The sequence below is a fragment of the Sparus aurata genome, chromosome 3 (assembly GCF_900880675.1).
Source record: "Sparus aurata chromosome 3, fSpaAur1.1, whole genome shotgun sequence".
NCBI classification, from domain to species: domain Eukaryota; kingdom Metazoa; phylum Chordata; class Actinopteri; order Spariformes; family Sparidae; genus Sparus; species Sparus aurata.
In genome coordinates, this window is record NC_044189.1 from 30,834,014 (window position 1) to 30,856,166 (window position 22,153).

General features: G+C 40.5%; 3 protein-coding genes across 9 annotated transcripts in view; 2 read left to right on the top strand and 1 right to left on the bottom strand.

Annotated features, from left to right (window-relative positions):
• Positions 1-845, top strand: part of abcf1 (ATP-binding cassette, sub-family F (GCN20), member 1) — a 54,454-nt gene extending 53,609 nt beyond the window's left edge. For both annotated transcript variants that reach the window (XM_030412362.1, XM_030412361.1), the window contains one exon: positions 426-845. In XM_030412362.1, the coding sequence (XP_030268222.1) occupies positions 426-592 (167 nt within the window). In that variant the 3' untranslated portion in view covers positions 593-845. The remainder of the gene's footprint in view (positions 1-425) is intronic.
• mrps18b (mitochondrial ribosomal protein S18B) lies at positions 840-7,528 on the bottom strand. Of its 4 annotated transcripts, none has more exons than XM_030412369.1 (7): positions 7,418-7,528; positions 5,118-5,283; positions 4,933-5,030; positions 4,779-4,847; positions 3,439-3,505; positions 3,287-3,346; positions 840-1,188 (listed from the first exon to the last, which is right to left on the bottom strand). In XM_030412369.1, the coding sequence occupies exons 1-7, from the start codon at positions 7,472-7,474 to the stop codon at positions 992-994; spliced, it is 714 nt and encodes a 237-aa protein (XP_030268229.1). In that variant the 5' UTR covers positions 7,475-7,528; the 3' UTR covers positions 840-991. The 4 variants fall into 4 exon arrangements, with proteins under 4 accessions (XP_030268229.1, XP_030268230.1, XP_030268228.1 ...); XM_030412370.1 differs by lacking the exon at positions 7,418-7,528 and adding an exon at positions 6,448-6,518; XM_030412368.1 differs by lacking the exon at positions 7,418-7,528 and adding an exon at positions 5,760-5,899.
• Positions 6,671-21,116, top strand: ppp1r10 (protein phosphatase 1, regulatory subunit 10). Of its 3 annotated transcripts, none has more exons than XM_030412364.1 (18): positions 6,671-7,085; positions 10,477-10,585; positions 10,701-10,787; positions 11,610-11,745; positions 11,843-11,894; positions 11,982-12,071; positions 12,169-12,297; positions 12,374-12,479; positions 13,134-13,237; positions 13,331-13,458; positions 13,826-13,985; positions 14,129-14,272; positions 14,414-14,660; positions 15,643-15,718; positions 15,853-16,071; positions 17,097-17,220; positions 17,339-17,704; positions 19,687-21,116. In XM_030412364.1, the coding sequence occupies exons 2-18, from the start codon at positions 10,479-10,481 to the stop codon at positions 19,842-19,844; spliced, it is 2,433 nt and encodes an 810-aa protein (XP_030268224.1). In that variant the 5' UTR covers positions 6,671-7,085; positions 10,477-10,478; the 3' UTR covers positions 19,845-21,116. The 3 variants fall into 3 exon arrangements, with proteins under 3 accessions (XP_030268224.1, XP_030268226.1, XP_030268225.1); XM_030412366.1 differs by having other exon boundaries at positions 6,778-6,875; XM_030412365.1 differs by lacking the exon at positions 6,671-7,085 and adding an exon at positions 7,608-8,477.
• Positions 21,117-22,153: the final 1,037 nt, after the last annotated feature.

Here is a 22,153-nt window from a genome sequence, read left to right on the forward strand (position 1 = left end):
AGAGTTAAGCTCTGATTTTGCAATAGTAAGCCAAAATTGAGGTAAAGTGATTTTGGCTTACTATGACTAAGTGTCTTGTAATTTTGATGTGAATTACTCACAATATCTTCTGTCAAAATTGCATTAAATTAGTAATTTGTCATTCCTCACACTTCATTGATACTTTTCTCAGTGGAAAAGCATTCAATTGTAGTTTTATCTGTGATAAGCTACAATTGGGTAATATGATCCTAGAATGTTCTGATGAAGCTCGGTGTTGGAAGTGTGTAAAAGCTCTGTATAGACATATGCTGCATGTTGTCAATGATTGATGCCTAAAGAGAGACGCTAATGTTCTGGTAACTGGTAGAGCAGTTTCCCATTTATTTAAACATCTGTGTACTGGTTTGCTTGACATTACTAACATACTTTCCATTCTTGTCCAGCTGTGATTATTGTAAGTCACGATGCCCGGCTCATCACAGAAACTCAGTGTCAGCTGTGGGTAGTGGAGGACCACTCGATTAACCAGATCGATGGAGACTTTGATGATTACAAGCGGGAGGTGCTGGAGTCCTTAGGAGAGACCATGGTCAACAAGGTCAACCCATGATCACACTGAGCCGCTGTCAGGACACATTACAGAATTACAGTGTCCATCAGTCATATGCTAACCTTGCTCCACATTAATAATAATAAAAAATGTTGATTTCTTCTGGATGGTCTTTAAAGGGTTGAATGTCAGATACTGCAGTGTTGATCCCATTATTAATTTCCATAAATATAGAGGGAGGTGAAAATGTCTGGATTATTATCGGTGGTTGTGATCTACTAAAGTGAAACAATAAAATAAATACAAGTTTTCATGTGTGAGGTTTTTATTTGAATACCTGAGCCACATAAGCCAATAGACATGTACATATGTATAGCGGACCAAAGACTTGCAGTTAGTTATTGCATTATTGGAAAGAGTATCACAGCACAGTCAACAGGACTGGTTGTGTAGTTTCGATCATTTCAGGTAAGCCTTGTACGTCTTCTTGACTTTAGCCACTTGATTTTCATCAGGTGTCATTTCACTGTACCATTTATACCAAGTGTCACCAATGGTTAAGGATGGGGGAGAAGGTGTTGTCCCCACAGCATCATGGGAATTGGAGTAGTCCTCGCCTGAATATTCCACAAATGGAATCTGAAAAGGAAGCAAGCCTAAAACAGGACAAAGGTTGTTAGTATGATACTAGGACTTTAAGAATGTCAGTTTTTCACTGGATGATTATTGTAAAAATAATCCATGATAATGGTATTATAGCAATATGAAGTGCCTATAAAAAATTGTTGACTGCCTTGGATGTTTCCCCCTTTTATAAATAGAATCGCTGTCAATATTATTTGGCTTTTTTGACAATTTCTCTAAGTGAGAACACATTTCTACAAACTCATGTCAGTTAATTAAAGATATATTATGTAATATAAGTGATTGTTCAAGTATTCACCCCCTTTAAATTAACTGACCTAATTCAACAGAGGTCCAGCCAATGGTGATAGCAGTCTAACAATTAGTGAAATGGAGATCACCTGTGAATGTGTCTCAAGTGCTTGTAGTATTACACCTTTGTTACAGCCACCTGTGTCTAAAGGTCCAGTCACTCTTAATCAGTACTTGTGGCTACAATTACGCTATAAAGACAAAACACGCCATTTAGCTCAGTGGGTTGAGCTGGCGTCCCATGTACAGAGGGCTTTGCCCTCGCTGCAGCGGCCCCTGGTTTAAGTCCCGGCCTGGGGCCCTTTGCTGCCTGTCACTCCCCCTCTCAACCCTTTTCCTGTCATTTCTTCAACTGTCCTGTCAAAAAAAGGCCAAACAAATATTCACTCCAAGAAACTCTGTGAAAAGGTTAGTGAAATTTTAATCTAGGGGATGGATACAAAAACAGTGGAAAACATGGAGTTCAGTTAACTCAATAATTAATAAATGGAAGGAATATGGCACATGTGTAAATCTGCCTAGAGCAGGCTTTCCACACAAACTGAGTGACGGAGCCACCAAGACACCTATGAATGAGTTAAAAAGCTTCAAACAGCAGAGCTGGTAGAAGATTGGGAGATAGATTTTTTTTGTGCAACCTGACAAAGCTTGAGCAGTTTTGCAAATAAGAATGGAGTGAAATTGCATTGTCCAGATGTGCCGGCCTGTCTGTCGTTTCGACATCATTTTGCACAGCAGTGGTAAATCAATGACTTGCAGCCACACACTAGCTAGCTAACAGTAAACTGGCATTACAGTTTTTTCTTCTTTTTCTGTGTATGGTGGCAGGCAACTAGTGTTAAGGCTCTTGGCCACCACCTACTGTAACGTGGGAATAGAAAGAAACAAAAACAATTGGAGAGGTGCCGTATTATTCACGATATTAACATAAGTATTATTATTATTATAAAAATATTTCATTTTTTGAATATCACAGTAATTATTAATATTGGTTACCAATGACACCCCTTGTGATACCTGACTGGTTCTGGAAAAAAAAATCACTTTGATCATGTGATGAGAATTTTTAACAAATTTAACAAAGAAATCCCTTCAGGTTGGTGTGGGTAGACATCACTCAGTCAGTAAAATCCAATTTGCTCTAGTTCAACAAGTTGATAACCACCTTTTTCCGCAGTGTGGTGGGTATAGTCCCATGAGTCATTGCTCCAACAAGTTTTTCCAGTTTGAATGTGTAAGAACTGAATTCTGGGGTAATGTCCAGGAGATGTGTTGGCTATAGTGGCATGTAGTGGTAATGTAATATTGTCGCTACATAACCTCGTCATATTTTGCATTGTGATAAATCTTAGATGCTTGACGAGGTTTGTGATGTTGCCACACTACCTCATAGTTCTCCCACATACATCACATACAGTATCGTCGTTTTGAGGACTAATTATGTTCCACATGTGATTGCGTTTACAGTCGGCCATCATCAATGTCCTCTCTCTTGTCAGTGAGTTTGTGCATTATAGAACCACACTTGGCATATGACTATGACAAGCGGAAGGGAAAGCAGGTCTTACCAACTGTGTATGATTGAGTTAAATAGTGATAATGCAGTTAAACCTTCTATTGTCTTTGTCAACGCTGATGACAAATTACACATTTAGACCAAGTGACTGAGTTAAATAAGAAAATCAATCCTGCGACAGAAACATTTAGGATCAGAAGTATCAATACTTTTGTATTGTTCTGCACACCACTGAAGAGGACCTTAAAGGGGCTGTTTATAGTTGAGCACTCTATATTTTGAATCTTAATGGTCTTACATACCATGATCTTGTGCTGTGGTGATTGCCTCATTTAGCTTCTTCTGCTGTTTCATACACACTCCTGGAGACAACAGAAGCATCAAATCATGAGCCACCTGGTAATAATCAACTGGATTTACAAGAGCTCACTCTGATGACATCTTGACTTCTTACCAGTTTGAGTGGAATCATACACCATCCCAGTGTGGGGGCTAATGAACTGCTGAAGCAATTTCACATTCTAAAAGAGAAGACAGAATTGAGTACACTGAATGAGGGGAAATGAGGCAATAAGCTGTTATGCATAATGCAGCAAGCTACAGCCATTTAAAGCCAACAGAAATAAACGCTGATGCCAACTATGAATTGATTCAGAACTGTTCTTTTTAACTACAAATGTTTCTGCCCTCATACTTAGAAATCTGAAAACTCTTTATTCATTTCAAAACCAGTGATTTCTTCATTTAACTGTTTTCACAAACACACCCCTCCAACATTGACTATTCTTGAACATATGATCCCAGTCCCTCTGTAAGGGAACTTGAAGAAAATTACTATTTAACAGTGGAACGAAGAAGAACTCATATTGTTTACAGACAACAATGTAAAAATAACAAGTAAATGCACAGCAGTATTATCAGTAACATTAGCAAAAAGTGTAAAAAGTAGAAGTACTCTATACGCAGTAAAATGTCCCTCGTGACTGATATATTTTATTATTCCATCTGACATTATTAGAGCGATTATTAATACTGATGCATCAATCTGTATGCAGCATTTTACTGTTGTAGCCGCTTGACGTGGAGCTAGCTTTAACTACTTTGTATAAAGTTATCTACTTTAGTCCGGTGGTTCCCAATCTAGGGTTTAGGCCCCTCTAAAAGGTCACCAGATAAATCTGAGGGCTCATGAGATAAGTATTGGAAGAGTTCTAATACACAAGTCTGTGTTTAATTTTTTGCACTTTTCTCACATCTTTGCTTTTGTTGTGAAATATTGGTCATTAGACCTACTTTTGAATATAACCATCTGATGTTTGGATGTTAATAACTTCTGTGAACATCTGAAACATGACACAAGTCCCCAACTTGACACTCTTAGAGGTCACAAGCTGCAAAGGACGGAAACCAATCTTTGTTCATCTTTCCAGAGGCAATTACGGGGCAGTTAAGAATCATTTTTTAAATTATTGTTTGAGGGCACATTGTGTTGTCAATGTGCCCATAAACAGTAATCCTTTTTTTTCTGGGTAAGAGATTTATTTTTGAACTGAAAGGAAAAGAATTTTTGACATTGTTTAACTTTCTCTCCTTTTTGAAACATTATTTTTTAAGGAAAACGCCAGCCATTTTTAACCCGGCGTTCTCCTTTAAGTTAAAAGGTATTATCGCAAATATGAATATGAATGAATAAAAATGAAAACAAATGTATAATAGAACACAGCAATGCAGTGTAAATCAATGGTGTATGTGTGTTTGATGTCCGTTGAGACCATTACAGTGATGCCAACCAACCTGATGGTGGATAATGATGTTTGGATCCCGACAAATTGGACAGGGGTTCCCACATATCTTGTCTCCTCTCTACAGAAACAGAATTTATGTAAAATGAAATTACATACCTGATACAAGGAGCAAATGCAAGGTGGATTAAAAATCAAAATTTTACTATGCAGGTTTTGCGAGTCTTCTGTGGCGGAATGCCTCCCTTGTGGTTCCTCCTGTATCCTTCCCACACTGGACTGGTTCCATACCTTTCAATGTACTCTGTCAGGAGAAATTAATACTACTGTAAATACTACTGTAAAACCAGACATTACTGCCAACAATGAGACTTGATTTTCCTTAACATACCTTCACTCTCCAGGTAATCCCAGGGCCTGTCCTTGTAGCGAGAGAGTGCCTCAGCAGCCTGAACTGCATCCTCATGAAGTGATGCTGCTTTGCAGTAAAAGTGACTTGGAGGTACAAGCAGAGGGAGACCCGGGCATGTTCTTACAGGGAGCCTCTGCAAAATGGACTGAACGCAAAAGACAATCCCTCACCACTGTTATCATCACAACATCCAAAACACCTTCATAATGCACCACCTGCTGTCATAAGTGTAAAATGAAAGGTGCCACTAGAGCTAAAATGGATGCACGAAGCCTTTCGGACACCGTAATTAGCTATATTGCTTGTGCACTAGTGATCTCCGGTAAGCCGGGGACAATAACACAAGTGGGTGAAATAATAGTGTTCTGTATATTACCGATAACATATCGCTACTGACAAGTTGTTAAGAGTTCTACTTGAATTACATTCTCCAGAGAGTGATTTTATACTGTGCAAGACATGGTTCAGTTAGCATTGACTAACTAGCGAATAAACGCCATACACGGCAGCGTCCAGCGTTTCGTCCAACTTCAAATAAAAAAAACAACAACAAAAAACATTTGCATAGCCTCTATAAAAATAAGTCAACCGTTTGATATATACATTAACAACATGTAGTACCGGATACTGTCGTAATGGCTGTAAAGTTGAAGACGATAGACGGAACAAAATCCTCACGGTGCGCTGGATGGGGGCAGCCATTATTCTTTCAGTGAGGTCGTGAGTGATTTTTTTTTTTTTTTTTTTTAACTTTATTCATGATACATAACAGAATACTCTCAAACGGCTCACAGCTATACAATGAGTATATTTTAACGCAAAGTGCTCTAGCAGTGGTTGTTATTTTTGAGGCTTAATAAATAAAACATACCCAACTGAATTAACAACAATATAAAGAAATGTAAGAGCAGGGAAAGCTAAGTAACTAAATAATAATAAAAATATGGAAAACTGGCAATAGGAAAGAGTAAATCATTGATTGGTTGTAGGTGATGTGACAGTGCTGTGGTTAAAATCTGTTTTAGTTTAGGCACAAAAACGCCTGGTTAGGGTTTGGTTATCACTGTTGGATTTAAATGATCACTCTCGCGAGACGTTTCGCGGGTCGTGTGTTACTTACCACCCATGGTTACGCATGACCACGGCCCTGACAGAACAGTCGCCATTTTGAAGAAATAATATTAACTAAATGTATAAATGAATAATTACTAAAACCCAGTTTAATCAACAAAACGCGTTGGTGTTCTCTGTTATCTGTTTAATAATATAACTATACAATACAATCAAGTTGAATCAAGGGAGTAGTTACAATTCTGAGTTCCCAATATGAGAGGAACGCCATTATGCCCTTGAGTGGAGAGAATAGGTCGGTTATCCACCATTTTGTTTAAGCAAATACGGAGGAAAACGCAGGCCATGACGTAAAAATCGTCACCCAGTATAAAAATTAAGTCCCTCCTCTCCGAGCTCATTCCTGGATTTGGTCAAAGGTAAGTGAAGTCAGAAAGACAACAAGGCTTATTTTCAATATTCAACATTTTTTAAAGCGAAATTCCTTCTGAATTTATAAACAAAAGATCAGTGGACTTTGATCTAGACGATGGACGACGAAATTAGTCAGAATTGAAATTAAATGTGTGTTTTCTGTGTGTTTTGCAGGTATGAATTTGCTTTGCCGAAGACTGAATCGTCGAGGACTTTGAACAACTCTACTCAAATTCATATTTTTTTCTTCAAGTAATGGACATTTGATTACTATTTTTGCCTCCAGTTTGTTCCCGAAGGAAAGGCTAGCCTTTAGCTTTCACAGCCCCACCCATAAGAAGTATTTCAGTTGATATTAAAACCCTGAAGGTTGACGATATGAAGTTGATGAAATAAGAGATATAAGTGCCTGAAAAGCACACTCTAATATACCCGAGGCGCTGAGGATCTATATTATCAATAGTAAGTTGATTTTGAAGTTAAGTTGAACCGAGATCAAAAGAAAATAGTCGTAGATAATAGGCCAGCTAGCGGTAGCTGGCTAGCAGACACCGTGAGTTAGCTTGGTAAACAATTTGAGCATAGACAATGTGATAGTATGAGCTCACACAGGAAAGTGGACGGAGGCACAATGCTCCGTTTCTTTGTGTGTGAGACTGGACTGGGCGAATTGTATAAATAAAATTGTAATATAGCCAACAAATTTGTAAAATAACCATAAGCAATCTACTCATAAAGATTGCCATAGGCATAGACAGAAAATTCCAGCTCATGAAGTCGGACTTTTTGCCTACCAGATTTGTTTTGTAGGGGCTGCTCCATGGAACGAACACCCACCGCAATCTATACATAAAGATTGCCTTAGTTTGAGGATTGTGGACATTTTATGAAGCACTGTGTGTGTGCTGAAAAGTCGATAATTATAGCACAGGGACTTCCCGAAAGCCCGCATCACGTACTCGGCAATCTGTGGATAAAGATTGCAGGATGATTCAAGCGAAGTGGTCTTTCGAAGCACAAACAGTCGGGATTGACAAATGTGGTGGATTGGTTGTGGTTTGTTCTTCACCTCGGACAGATCCGGGGGCTAGCCGTGTTCTCGGAGCACTATTTGGGAGTTTTCTGTATTTCTTTTTCTCTTTTTTTTTTTATATCGAAACTGAAATGCAGAGCAAATAGACATTGATGTCCATTTCTTTGTCCGAGCGACATACACGTATGGTTCGTTAGATATCTGGTGCACGTCGTCTTGTTTTTCTGTCACCCAGTACGATCTTTGCTATGAGCCATTGTTGGTTGTGCAAAGATTGGTTTGTCGTCGTCGAAGTGGTTAATGGAGGGAGGGCTCTGAGAAGCAGTCAGCTCCAAGCTCACTTTTCTTTGTCAAGTCAAGCTGCTTAGCCACAGGAGCAGGCATGTTCTCAGCAATGACAGATGTCAGGCTAAGCGCAAGCCATTTATAGGCTTCCTGACCTGACCTTATATAACCGAGGGCGTTTTACACTGATACTTGATTAATCCGGGCTTCCTTGATGAATATTCCTCGTTGCCTCACGTATGTTGTTGCGCAACCGAAATCCAAATTGTAGTAATACATTGTTGTTGTAGAGGGCTTGGTCATTGAGCACAGCCACAGATTGTTTTGCTATAATGTACCAGTGGTATATGGAATAACGACACAGTATGACTTAACACAAATAATGTTCTCTCCCCAATTGAACCAGGAATCAGAGCCATGTTTAACACTGACCTTGTGTATATGTGTAACAATTGTGACATTTACAGGAGTTGGGTTATTTGCAGTGTTTTGGAGTTCTGAGACTATATAAAACTTCTACTGCAACAGTTACCCGGGTAAGACCTAACAGATTCCTCACATCATGACATTTCCAATGAATTGAATTCCACCAGAATTGCAGGCTCTGTACATGAATTAACAACCTGCCACGGAAACATTAACATTATAAATGCATAAACATGGAAGAAACAAGTGCATGTCTAAACAAGGCTGAGTCTAAGCTGTTCAATCCGGAACTATTGGAAGACTATATAGAAGACTGTCATCATATTATTTAAAGTGAATGGAAGTGAAGACACTCATGAAGGCCAGTGTATTGGCCGTATTATATGGATCACAATAGACTTTTCAAAGATAATTCATATGTGGTGAAATTATAAGTCATAAACACCTTTCAGCGATGAGCTTGTTTAACATATTAATGTATAGCAGTTCAAATCATTGTCATGTAATGTTGCACTAACAAATGTAGTAATTTGTAATGCATTTCTCTATTGTGTAACAACACAGACAGTATAGTGCCAGTGTGTAAAAAATAAAGTAACCCTTAGGTGGCAGTAAGTGGTCTGAATTTTACCCTCCGGAACAGTTGCCACTGATGTCATTAACACTACTGTAGTCTAGTATAGGGATGCTTTAAGGCTGATAATCACATTTGCAGGACTCTAATTCTACAGTTTTCAAGCATTACATCCTTCATACAGTTACCTTCAATCACACTTTAATTTATTGGTGTGCACAATTTTAAATGGATCATTCATCGTCTCATCAGATACCATATTAATAAGTGAAGAACTGGCTGATAAGGTACTATTGATGTTTCTGTGTCCATTCTCCTTGTTTGAGTTGCATTTTTGCACAAATGTCCATAATTGTGATAGAGTTGTGCTATTAAAAAAAATGGATAAATCAATATCAGTAACATTTCTTGCAAAAATTCCTCTCTTTGGTTACTTTTATTATAATCAAACTTTTACCTTTCTTCTTGGTCTGTATTTGAATTGTTTGAATATAAGACTTATATTTCTAATAATGATAGTAACAGTAGTCATAGATATTGAATACATATTAATAAGTGCGTTTGATATGATCAGCCAAACAGATAAAGTAAAAAGTTATGCAAATAAACCAAGAATGTTTATACTGTTAACACTTTATGGCCATTTTTCAAACAAGCGTTTTTGTTGTCTGCATAGCAGCCTGTTGAATCAGACTTTGAACTGGAATAAACAATGCTGGCCCACATACACACAACTGTCTATTTGAACAGACTATATGTCATGTCCTGCAAGTGAACGAGGAAACACTGGCACTGAAGAATAAGTTATAGCGTCCTGCCCTTGTCCCTGCTCAACTGGTGTGAAGCTTGCCTCACAAACCTTTTCAAACATCTTAAGTATGAGGCAGCACACTGAAGCCATTATTCACTGTGGATGTTTGACTACCAGAGCAGCAGCATGCTGGTAGCTGGAAGAACATGCTGCTGACTTTAGTTATCATGTCAGTTAGTTCTGTCTTTCTAAGCGTGACAATCAAATAATGTACTGAATAGTTGATCAAGGTGGTCTGCCCCTAATTTTCTATGTTGTTAGTTGGCTTGTAGCTAGGGCTACTCAACCCTTGTTGGCTGTCTCATGGTATTGATCTCCTGACTGGGGTGTTGTGCATCAGTTCTTTTGACCTTGATGTAAATGGGTTGGTCTTGTCAACCATTAAATCACTGAAATGAGGTGATTCAAAATATAATCTGGATGGTGTTTAGCACTAAGTAGAGTCTGGCTCTGTGGTGACCTTGTTAGCCTGATACAGTTTTGATCCTGTGGTGATTAATGTGAACTGGTTTTTGTAGCCCTGGTGGGCCTTTTTTAAACAATAATGACAGTTTGGGTGGAATTCTGTAGCATGGAGCTACCTTTTCTCTCTGGTGGGCAAACAGTCCTCAGTAAACAGCACTTAAATATGTCTACTGTAGACAAGATTGACCATATGTATTATAAATGTAATATATCTGTGTCCTTTTGACATGAGTTATAGTGTGTGATGTGTGTTTTTCAGATATGGCCGGGGGACCAGTCGACCCCAGAGAGATTCTGAAGGGGGTCGAGGCTCTGTTGGGAAAAGATGGAGAGCTCCGCAGCCTGGAGGGAGTCCCAAAGGTTTTTAGGTAAGAAACTAAAAGGAGACATGATATTGGTTTGTGCTTTTACTGTAAGCTTAAACAACTAAGTTACAACTCCTACACCATGGTGTCTTACCACTTTTTCTCTTTTTCAATGCAGCCTGATGAAAGCTTCTACGAAGATGGTCAGTAGATGTATGTATCTTAACATCCTGCTGCAAACGAAATCCCATGATGTGCTTAACAGGTAGGCCTTACTTCACTTAGTGTTCTTTATATATGAAGTCTTTGTCTTCACTAAAATATATTAAGGGCATATTAATGATGTTATTAACGCAGGGGTTCTTACATCTATGAAAACATTCCATTGAAGTAAAAGAGGTCTAAACTCTTAATTACAACAACTCACATAGGTCAAGGTCTGCATTGTGCTTACTAGCTTTTACCATAGATCTTTTAAAATTAAATGTTGTCAAAGTTAAATGTTGCTCGGACGCGCAGGTGGTTGAGTGGTTAAAGCGCGTGCCATATACGCAGCCGACCCCGGTTCAATTCCGGCCGGAGGTCATTTGCTGCATGTCACATCCCCCTCTCTTTCCCGTATTTCCTCAATGTCTACTGCTTAATAAAGGTGTCTATGCCGAAAAAAAAAAAAATCTAAAGAAAAAAAGTTAAATGTTGCTAAAATGAATGAGTGGAGAATTCAATCCTAAATTTAAAATGGCCGCGTGTGGACAAGAACAAAGTAAAATGGCTCTAATAAAAATTCTCTTGCAATTTTACACTTCTCTACTGTGAAATAAATACTAACCCATAACAGCGGGAGCAGGATTTTTCTTCAGACTTTAAAAGTACTATACCTTGGTTTTGGCAGACTAGTTCATAGAATATTGTTTTATGACATGTTTTTCGTCACTAACTCTTTGTAACTACTGCGTGGTGGAAATGAATACAATAGTTTGATGTTAACCTCAATGTATTGAAATACTTATTTGTTGAAATCATGTGCTTCTTCCATTCATTTGCAGTACACATTTTATTTTATGAATAAATTGCGGTTTTCATTCAGGTTTATCAGGGTTGGAGGATACAGGCTGCTCAACTCCTGGCTCACCTACTCTAAAACCACCAACAACACCCCCCTGCTGCAGCTAATTCTGCTCACACTCCAGAAGCTGCCTCTCAAAGTGGACCACCTCAAACAGGTACTGTCTTCAGTTTATGACCTAGAACACAGCTCCAGTATCTCATACAAGCAGCAGCACAATCGAACCTGCTTTTTATGCTTTTATCTTCTCCCAGAACAACACAGCTAAGCTGGTGAAGCAGCTAAGCAAGAGTGCAGATACTGAAGGTCAGTTTGCTCTTGTGCATCTGAAATCTAAACTCTTTTGGAGGGAGCAGCATGTATCCAGCTAATATTTTTGTCTTTTATTTGCAGATCTGAGAAAGTTAGCATCCGTGCTGGTAGATGGCTGGATGGCTACGATCCGATCCCAGAGTGTCTCGAGCAGTGGCAACTCTCCTGCCGGTACAGATAGACCATTTCTCTTTTTGAACTTATGTCTCTGTTTTACGCTGTCTCCTCATCACACCAGGTTGTAACACATTTTGTAATTGTCTTCTAGATAAGAAAAAGAAGAAAGAGGAGAGCAAGGTATCTGTGAGGGATGTGAAGGAAAAGAGTGGAGAGGAGGAGCGGAAGAAGGAGAAACCTAAAGCTCATGCCCCCAGCCACACAAAGATTCGCTCCATAGGTAAGCTGAACCTGATGGCCTTTAATTTTGGATTTTGAAGTTCTGTATGAAATACTCATACTTTTTCTGTATGTAGGACTAGAGATGGACACTCCTAACCCAGCCCCTCCTAAGAAGACACCTGCTGCCCCACAGCTCGGTGACAAATACAACATCAAGCCTCCGGTTCTCAAGAGGCCAAGGTACTGTACCATGTGCCTTGTTGCCTTAGTACCACCACAGCACTATCTTGTGGTGTATTAATGTAACTGCCTCATACCTCACTGCCCTGAGGTTGTGGTTGATAGTGATGAAGACACATGGCAAATTAAAGGAAATACAACATAAAGCGTCACAGTCAGGTGTTAGGCTTCCACATGCTGCCAGAACAGCTTCAGTTCACCGTGACAATTATTCTACAAGACTCTGAAACTGTACTTGAGGGATGAAAGGTGGAGATGGTGGAGAGCGCTGTCTAACAAGTTGATCCAAAAGATCCCACTTATGTTAGAGTGGGTTGAGATCTTGTAACTGCATACTCTTAAGCCATTGAATAAGCCACATGACCTGTTCCTATTCAGACATTAGCTAGTCTTTTGTGAGTAAAGCTCCTGCCATTTGTCTTCCTGCCATGAACATTTTTTAAAGTCACTCACATCTTGATTCAAAATCAGAATCAACCGGGCCTGCTCATCATTTTGATACATTCCACAGAGCATGATCGGATGTTAACTGCTGAATTTTCAGTGCATTGCACCTGTGTGGAATCTGAATTTGTCATTTATTCAGGTTTTTCCTTTAATTTGTCAGACGTCGTTACATGTTTCTGTATGTTAATCTTTATTATCGTTCAACAGCTCCGGTCCATCAGATGCTCCGCCTCTTGAGAAAAAATACAAACCTCTAAATACCCCCTCGAACTCAGCCAAGGAGATCAAAGTTAAGCTCATTCCAGCACAACGTAAGTTCAAGCATACATTTAATTCTGTTTTAAAGAGATGATAGTGATGTAGCAGGTGTAAGTGTTCATTGAACTCTTATGTCCTCACTGCAGCAATAGAGTGCACAGGGTTCCTAGATGCCCTGAATTCTGCCCCAGTGCCTGGGATCAAGATCAAGAAGAAGAAAGCTGGCACCAGTACTACGCCTAATACCAAGGTGGTCTCCCCTACATCTAACAAGGTACTGACTGATCTCAGTAGATTGGTATCAGCATGTGTTATAGCCACTGTCAGTCCAGGAGATCTTCAGAACATTTTTAAATTTTGATGTTTATTTATTAGTTTATATTTAATTGTATCATTATGTATTATTGTATTTTTTTCTGAATTTTAACCTGCCCTTTGCTGTTTTAATAATAATCTCCACTCTGATTCAGCTATTTGACCACTTATTTGCAACATCACTTCACATCAGAGCACCAATCTGTTTCCTCATCCAAGACTTTAACCTCTTAGGGTTTAACAACTTTGTCTTTTTACATATACATTTAAATTTAAAACTTGCATTAAACCAGTTGACTCACTCTGTTTGTCTTTTTCGTCCTCAGATGAATCCATTTGATAGCAAACCTTCTACGTATTCTTCATCTTCTGCCAAACCACCATCTCCAGAAACTGCTGCTTCCAACACTCCTGCTGATGAAAACCAGGAAGTGGAGCAACCTGGGACCCCTGTTCCGTCTGAAGACCCTGAAGTCTCTGACAATGGTATGGACCTTTCAAACTCACCTATTTGATTCTTGATGATAATGATGTATAATGAGCTTCTTTGACATTTGTTTGTTGTCTTGTGTTTAATGTGTTCTGAATATCCTAACATTTTTCTTTCTTTTGTCTCTTATTGTTTGTAGGCGAGAAGCCTAATGCCCTGGCAGAACCACGTGGAGAAGAGGAAAGCTTGACCAAAAAGGGCAAGAAGAAGAAGACCGTTCACTGGGCTGAGGAGGAGCAGCTCAAACACTACTTCTACTTTGATCTGGATGAGACAGAGAGAGGTAAGCCAGATGGTGAATACTTAATGTTTTGTATGGGTCACATTCTCCTAGATTCTTCTGCAAAAGATGGTCTCATAAAGGGTATCGCTCTTCATAAAAATATAATAATGATATTATTCCACTTTGCCTTACAATTCATAGTCAATGTGAACAAGATTAAAGACTTTGGTGAGGCTGCCAAACGAGAGCTCATGATGGACCGACAGACGTTTGAGATGGCCCGTCGGCTCTCCCATGACACCATGGAAGAGAGGGTCCCCTGGACACCCCCAAGGCCACTGACACTGGCTGGCAGCCTGGTCAGCCCTGGAGCTAACAGCAAAGAGAAACTCACCCAGAGGGACCGTGAGATGGGCATCCTGCAGGAGATCTTTCTCAGCAAAGAAAGGTAGGACATTACACTAAACCTGCTGTTTCTGTGGTAGTTGGCAAGTTTTTATTTTTCCAGGATCAAAAATATGTAAGCAATCAATGCCGCGAACTGAAGACAGTGTTTATAAGAAATGTTATTTATAGACCCTCTATAATGTCTACCTTTTTAAGAATTTCACTGTTTCCTTAGTCAATTGGGTCATTCATGTGAATCGCGTAGAACCGGAACGTTTTTTTTGGGGGGGGGGGGGAAATAGACGGGACATGGACGTGTGCCAGAGATTATCAGTGAACCGCGAACATGTGCGCACCTATTGGGAGCCTTGAATTCGATAAAAACAAACTTTTCTAAAATCTCTACAACTCATTTTTAAGACGTGTGGATGATGCTAGCATCTCCCGGATCTCAGCAGCTGTCTAGTTGCTCATCTTGACGTCCACGGATGAAGTGATGGACTGACTGCTGTGATCAGCTGTTTCCTGGTTTTAAAACTCCCCGGCTGTGGGTCCCACAACAGTGCAGGTCATTGACACCTCCGCCCATTTCACGCAATTGCCGGTATATCGACGTCTTGGATTTAGATTGCAATGGAGTTGGAAAAAAGTGTACCCGCCGAGGTGGCAAATTAGCAGACCAGAACAGACCCCCAATTTACCGCCCTCTGCCTAAATCCGCGGACCTGGCCGCAAAAAGAACGGCCAAATTGGCGGCTTGCTGCCCAGTATAAAAACAGCTATTAACTATGCAAACAAGGGCAGCCATGCACTGCAGGCACACTGTCAAACAGAAGTGCACAAGAAGAGGGTACAGGTCATAGCATCAACACAGTGTAGCCAGCACCTTTCTTCCATCTTGTCAGTCTCATTTCTTATATAGCATAATGTGGCCCCCCCGGTGACACTGTCACCTTTTTTACTCTGAGGAGTTCGCAGGTCTGGAAATAAGGGTTAAGGCCTACAATGTTTGGTAATGATTTCTCATCATTTCTTATCACTAGTGTGCCTGACAGTCCACATGAACCAGACCCAGAGCCTTATGAACCCATGCCTCCCCGTCTCATCCCTCTAGATGAGGTAAGTACACCAAACACTCACTCACACACCCTAACCCCATCTCATATCTCTTTGTCTTATTAAACACATTGTATACGTGTGTGTGTGTATACAACGTCTTGCCTGCTAATCTGTCTGTCTGGCCTTCCCTGCAGGACTCGTCAATGTTGGATGACAGTTACGGTGAGCCCATGGACACCACATTACAGCAGGGATCTGCCATGGCTCAGAACGAGAGCTCCAAGCTACCACCCGTCCTGGCCAACCTCATGGGCAACCTGAGCAACAACTCCCGCAGCCCACAAGCCACTAACACTGTCAACAACCCTGTGGCTCCCACTGTCAATGTACAGGAGCTGCTTTCATCTATTATGGTAAATATATAATAATGCAGTCAATAATAATAATAATAATAATAATAATAATAATAATAATAATAATAATAATAATAATAATACAGTCGGATAATACAATACAAATACGTGACAGAACCATCTAAAAACAGGCATGAAAACAAACAATAAAAAAGACAGAGACAAGCAGCAACTCAATAAGCAAAGAATAAGAAAAAAAAGTCAAAAATGCATGCATTATAAAACATGTTACTCAGTGTTCACAGATTGGCCTTTGTTAAAGCCATAGTATTGCCTTAGTATAGAAATCTAATCTAAGGTTAGTTAATGCTTGTATTTCGGATCTCAGGGTATTCCAAATCTGTGGGCTGTAACTCTATAAGAAGGACTGACTGAATTGCTGTCTTGTGCTTTTCTGGGCTGCAGCTCATTTCACCATCATAATTTGAGCCATTCGGTCCAATAACATTTGGAAAGACTAGAAGAGATCCATGATTGAATTATTTTATCCCCATTAAAGGTAGCCGGGTGCTAAACAAGAAGTTAGCCGTCTCAGTCTGCGATCCAGGTATTTTCATTGCCAGGAAGTCAAGCTTTTTGGCTTTGAAATACCACTGAGCAGCTTTCATAGGAATGAACGGGGCCCCACCTCCACCACTGTGTCCATTAATGAAATGTCATTGATGAGCCGAGCCGATGTGATAAAAACCCGGGTCTACTGCAGAGTCATTTGACTCAGGTGTAAATGCAGAATTTACACATTTCCATTGCACTCAAAAGCACGATCTCAGCAGGTTTAGGTGGGGTTTTTGACAGTGGAAAACGGATATAAATTTTCTATTTCTGGATTTTGCAATGATTGGCCTCTATCTATCTGCTTAGTTTATTGGCTGTTTGGAGCCAGGTTTACTTTTTATCTCATTAGTCAAAGACCATTTAATTCACATTTTACTTCTCATGACATTTTAATCTCAGTGTAATGCATCTGTGCAGTTGAATGTAAATATGTCTGTGTTGAGTAGCTAATAAGAGCTGTTTATCATTAGGGTGCTTCTGGTAACCAGTCTACTGAGGACTTAATCAAGCAGCCTGACTTCTCAGACAAGATTAAACAGCTACTGGGCTCCCTGCAACAGACCCAGAACCAGAACCAGGGCGGACCTCCACCAGGTAAATTTAATATGCCTTAATCCATCGTCAAACTCCATCTGTGCTCCTGTTGTCATAGCATGACTCTGCTGATCCTTGTGTTTCTTAACGTTGTTGAACCGGTTTTCTTTCTGTCTAGTTAACCAGGGCTTGCTGGGACATGGTCCAGGCATGAACAATATGAACAACATGAACATGCACATGCAGATGCCCATGAATGGTGGCTATCCGCCCAACAACCCACCTGGTGGGCCTCGCTTTAACCACCCCCCACCCCCCCATAACCATGGACCACCCTTCAACGCCGGTGGAGGCCCACGCATGATGGGGCCACCGCCAGGCCAGGGCCGGGGAGATAATGGCAACTACTGGGGAGATGACTCCATGAGAGGAGGCCCCCACCGAGGGGGTCACTTCCACCGAGGAGGCCGTGGCCGTGGAGGAGAGCCAGGCTTCAGGGGCCGAGGACGAGGAGGGCCCAGAGGAGGACACAATAACATGAATGGTATGTGGGACATAGGGCTTCAAATTATTTTATCTTTAATGAGTTATTAGCTTAAAGTCTGTGTAAAGCAGCAATAAATTTGTGTTATGAGTTTGTCACACCACAGAAACATGTGTCATTGACCACTGAGCCAAAAATTGAAAGATTAAAAAAATTGCTAAGTATATAAAATTGGGTCTCAAAATCATGGAAAAACTAGCACTTCTCTCTGCTGTGAAACGCTGGGGGCATGTCAGTTAGAGGTGCTGGAACCACGCCCACACGCGGAAGGGGAGCGTCCTCCATGTACTTACTTTCCATACTTCTTTCATACAGTTATTTTCTGATAGTTACTTTATTACCACAAGCTCCCCAATTACTCCGTCTGCCCAATTTTTATCAGTTGTGAGGGATAATACGAGCTGTGGAGTAGCTTTATGAAATCATGTATACTGCATGCGCACAGAAAATGATAACTCACATATTGACTCTGTCTGAGCTAGCATTTTAGGTGTCCCTCGGTCCATGTTTTACAGTACACACAAACATAAAACCCCAGTCTTCATATAATTCCTTGTCATAGCTTTATTGGTGCACATAAAATATTACCTGTGGGTTATCATTGTGCTGTCAGATGGGCTCTGCTCAGGGAATGAGGCCAAATCATGTCATGATTAAATGCAATAACATTTGCTAACATTACATGGGCATGACAGGATGCACGATGTAAAATCACTTTCAGGATTTGCACCTTCAGCAAAATGCATTTAATTGCCCAAATGTACAATACTTATAACATACATAAGCACACACTTGCACACTCTGGCGGGCATGTAATAATGGTGGCGGAGATGAGAGCACCTGTTATTTGGCGGGACGGAGAGGGGTGGTGGCGGGCACATAATGCCGGGGGCCGTGATGGTGGCACCCACTGTAGGCGGGATGGGAGGATGCAAGCCGGGGACGGAGAGGGTCGGTGCGGCCCCACTGACCAGTGTCAACGGACTCTTCAGAAATCCAGACTTTACCCCCGATAGTTACAGCAATTGTCACCAGGAAAAGTGGATACTGCAGAAACGGGTGTTGGTGGTGATTTTGAACTCTCCACAGTAGCTCCTCTTGACAAAATCGATCCACCGTTTCCTTATGTTGTAGTCTGTAGGAAACTTAAATAAGCTAACGGTGCCGTTACCCTGCACACTGTGGCATCCAGGAAAGATGCACGAGCGATGTGGAGGAGACATGACTGTTTAGCTGACTGGTTAGCTAGCAGCAAACTATGTAAGAGATGCTAGCCGAGACTCGAGAGCGAGTGGAAAAACCACCTAAGCTAATGCGCTGAATGTATTTATACCGCTTCCGCAGCAGAGCCGGGTTTATGCAAATCATGGCTGCGTTACGTAACGGGGCCTGCCCATTAAATCCTGAACACAGAAATTTTGAAACACAGTTTGTGAGCCTACCTCCAAAATTGAATTCTAAATGGCTGAATGGCTTTTTACATGTTTTAAGAAAATACATTTATGACCTATTTAACGTGTTTAGAGGAAAATGGCTGAATTTGCTTTACACAGACTTTAAAATAATCTGTGGCCCGGTTCGCACAAATCCATCGGCCTGCCAGCCGGCCGACCGCAAAAACTCTCAGTCGTCCCGATTGCCACTCTGCCTCTGGTGGCCAGCCTAAACTAATAAATTCCATCAGTACAACAACAGTCATGTCATACTCCCCACTTTGCTGCTCTCACTAAATCTTGACAGTTGATCCTTGATGTTCTACTGTCTCACATGGTTCTCAGCAGTGGAGTCGTGAGAAGTAAAAACTTGACACATTGACGTAAAAGTTGAGCTTAATGAGTCATTCAAAGCAGTTGACAAAAATATCTCAACTTCAGGCCACTTGTCTACTTCAACATACTAACAATTGTTTCCTAAATGGAAAAAAAAAGTAAACTGGATGTGTTTCTGTGTGGTGGAAACAATGTTGTGTTTCATCCTTTCAGACATGTCCAAGAGGCCTGTGTGTCGTCACTTCATGATGAAGGGAAGCTGCCGGTACGAAAGCAACTGTGCCTTTTACCACCCTGGGGTAAACGGACCGCCACTGCCCCCTAACCATCCTGCCAACAACCAACACAACCAACACAACCAGCACCCATAGCATGGACACTAGGCCACACTGCTGCCAACCTATATCTGTGGGCCTCTTGAACAGCCATTCTCTGTGATCAAACCTCTGCAGGCTGTTATAATGAGCAAGAGCCTGTCCTACACTCTGAAGTCTACATGTGGTCACTGTGTAGGTGAGAGACCACTTCAGAACAAACAAGAGGGAGGAGAGTTAACCTGAGGGACTTGACGGCTATGAGATGATCATTGAATGGACTGCCTGTTTTTATTGTGATCACTTTTAACTCTGAGACTGAAACAAGCCACCACACTTGACCACTGTGTCTGAGCTGCTGCAGCTATCTGCCTATCTGCTCTATCATTTAACCATTAACATGGTCGACCAAATGGAAGTCTCCTACTCAGCAGAAAGCTTTCTACACAGCTGAATTCCTTTCTTACTCTAGCTGTTGTACTGTGTAACTACATGTGATATTGCTTTCATATTTGTGTTACTTCATCAGTGAGGTTTGTACAGTAGAGTCACAAATCTTTTCCCTTCTTACACAATTCTCAAAAATGTGAGCTTAAGATTTAGGAAGCACTTTATAAAGACAAAGGCCACCAGAATTTATCCACAGCTATGATTTATGAAACTGGGCCTGAAGAAGAGTTGCATAGTATTTAAACTGCTTTATTTCCCTTAATTCTGATTTAAGAAAAAGAAATTATAATTACAAATGAGCTCTGCTGACCTGACAAGGATGGACGGCCTTTTCTGTTTTTTCTTGCAGCAGCCGGTACTGAATGTTAAGAAACTGAAGAAGCAGAAGCAGTGTGTTCTATATACGCTTTCTCTCCATGTGCTCTGGCCCAGCAGCTAACAGTTTGACCGTCAGATGATTTGTGTGTGGGTGGTGTGACAATCATGAGCATCAAATCTGGTCCTATGGTCCTCTAAAAAAAGCAACATGTCCCTGATATCAGAGCTGCTGCCTATGTCTTTGCACTCCCATCTAAACCCAGCAAGGTTTGTACCGTCAGTGTTAAGAGGACAGATAAATGATGAACTGCTCTGAAGGTCAGCTATAATGAGTGTTTTCTGTGAAAACAATAACTTTTGTGTCTCTTGTGGGACTGTTAGAATATAAAGTTGTGTTGCTCCCTCCAACCTACATGTGTATTTTTTTTATATATTTTTTTTAAACAAACATGGGGTTCAGGTTTTTGTCTGTATGAATGCAGAGTACACATTCATACACATGTCATGTTTTCCGTTGAACTCTTTTGTACACAGTGTATTGAATAAATGTCCAAATAGCAATGTTGCTGTGTTTCATTTGAAAGATGGATTGCTGAAAACAAGTAGTTTGAATGAAATGAGAAATCCTTAGTAGACTTAGTAGAAATGTGGACATCATACAAGGTATGTGTTTTCAGTCAATCTTTCTGTCCATACTGGCTATAAAGCGATGTCATCCAAGCATAGCTCCACTGTAAAAGATGGGAGACATAAGTGAAAAATCAACCTTATGGTAATTTTATGCATTAACGGTTCAAAATTTTAGAACACCCCAATTTTTCCAGTTTTTCATTTAAATTTAAGCAGTTCAAGTCCATTGAATAACTTGAAATGGAACAAAGGTAAGTGCTCAACTGCTAGAGGTGAAAAATAATGTACATTCAGAATTGTACAAAAAGGCCTTTTTCAGGGAGCAAGAAATGGGTTAACAACTTAAACCTATTCTGCAGCAATGGGGGTTGATCAAGCCTTGAAAGTTGGTGCTACCAATTCCTACAGGTGTCCCAACTTGTCTTGATTACTTTTACGCATAAAAGTAGTCTTGGAACCATGGGCGGATCTACTGGGGTGGCATAGGGTGGCAAATGCTACCCAAAAAGAAAGCCTTGCCACCCCAGTTGGCAGCAACGAATTCAAAGAAAAGCTATGGCCAATTTGACATTTACGAGTGCGAATCTCCAATGTCCAACTGTAGTGAATGGAGCACGAGATAACGTCAGTGCGGCAAGAGATTTCTTTGTTTGGAAAACTGAGTCACGAGGAAAGAGGTAAAAACTGATAAACTGTCTATCAAGAAATTAAATAATAATGAAAGCACAGTGCTACAGGGCTGCTGGAAGTGATTTTGAACAGGGGGTGCTGTGAAAAAATTGTTTGTTTTTTTTGGACAAAAAACCTATGAGCCTATAGGCCTATTTAAAATACATTTTAAAAATAAATAAATAGATTGAGATTTACTACTTTATTGTCATATACACTTCAGTGCACACAGCCAGGGTCTGTAACACAAAGACATCATCAGTTCTCAGATGAATATGCGCTATTAATTAAACTTCACA

Excerpts from the sequence above, each read along its gene's own strand:
- mrps18b (XM_030412367.1), bottom strand. The coding sequence starts at position 5,840 with ATGGCTGCCCCCATCCAGCGCACCGTGAGGATTTTGTTCCGTCTATCG. Across the intron at positions 5,284-5,741 it reads CGGTACTACATGTTGTTAAT|TCCATTTTGCAGAGGCTCCC; the intron begins GTATATATCAAA and ends TTTTGCGTTCAG. Across the intron at positions 3,347-3,438 it reads GTATGATTCCACTCAAACTG|GAGTGTGTATGAAACAGCAG; the intron begins GTAAGAAGTCAA and ends TGTTGTCTCCAG.
- ppp1r10 (XM_030412364.1), top strand. The coding sequence starts at position 10,479 with ATGGCCGGGGGACCAGTCGACCCCAGAGAGATTCTGAAGGGGGTCGAG. Across the intron at positions 12,298-12,373 it reads CACAAAGATTCGCTCCATAG|GACTAGAGATGGACACTCCT; the intron begins GTAAGCTGAACC and ends TTCTGTATGTAG. Across the intron at positions 15,719-15,852 it reads GTCTCATCCCTCTAGATGAG|GACTCGTCAATGTTGGATGA; the intron begins GTAAGTACACCA and ends CCTTCCCTGCAG.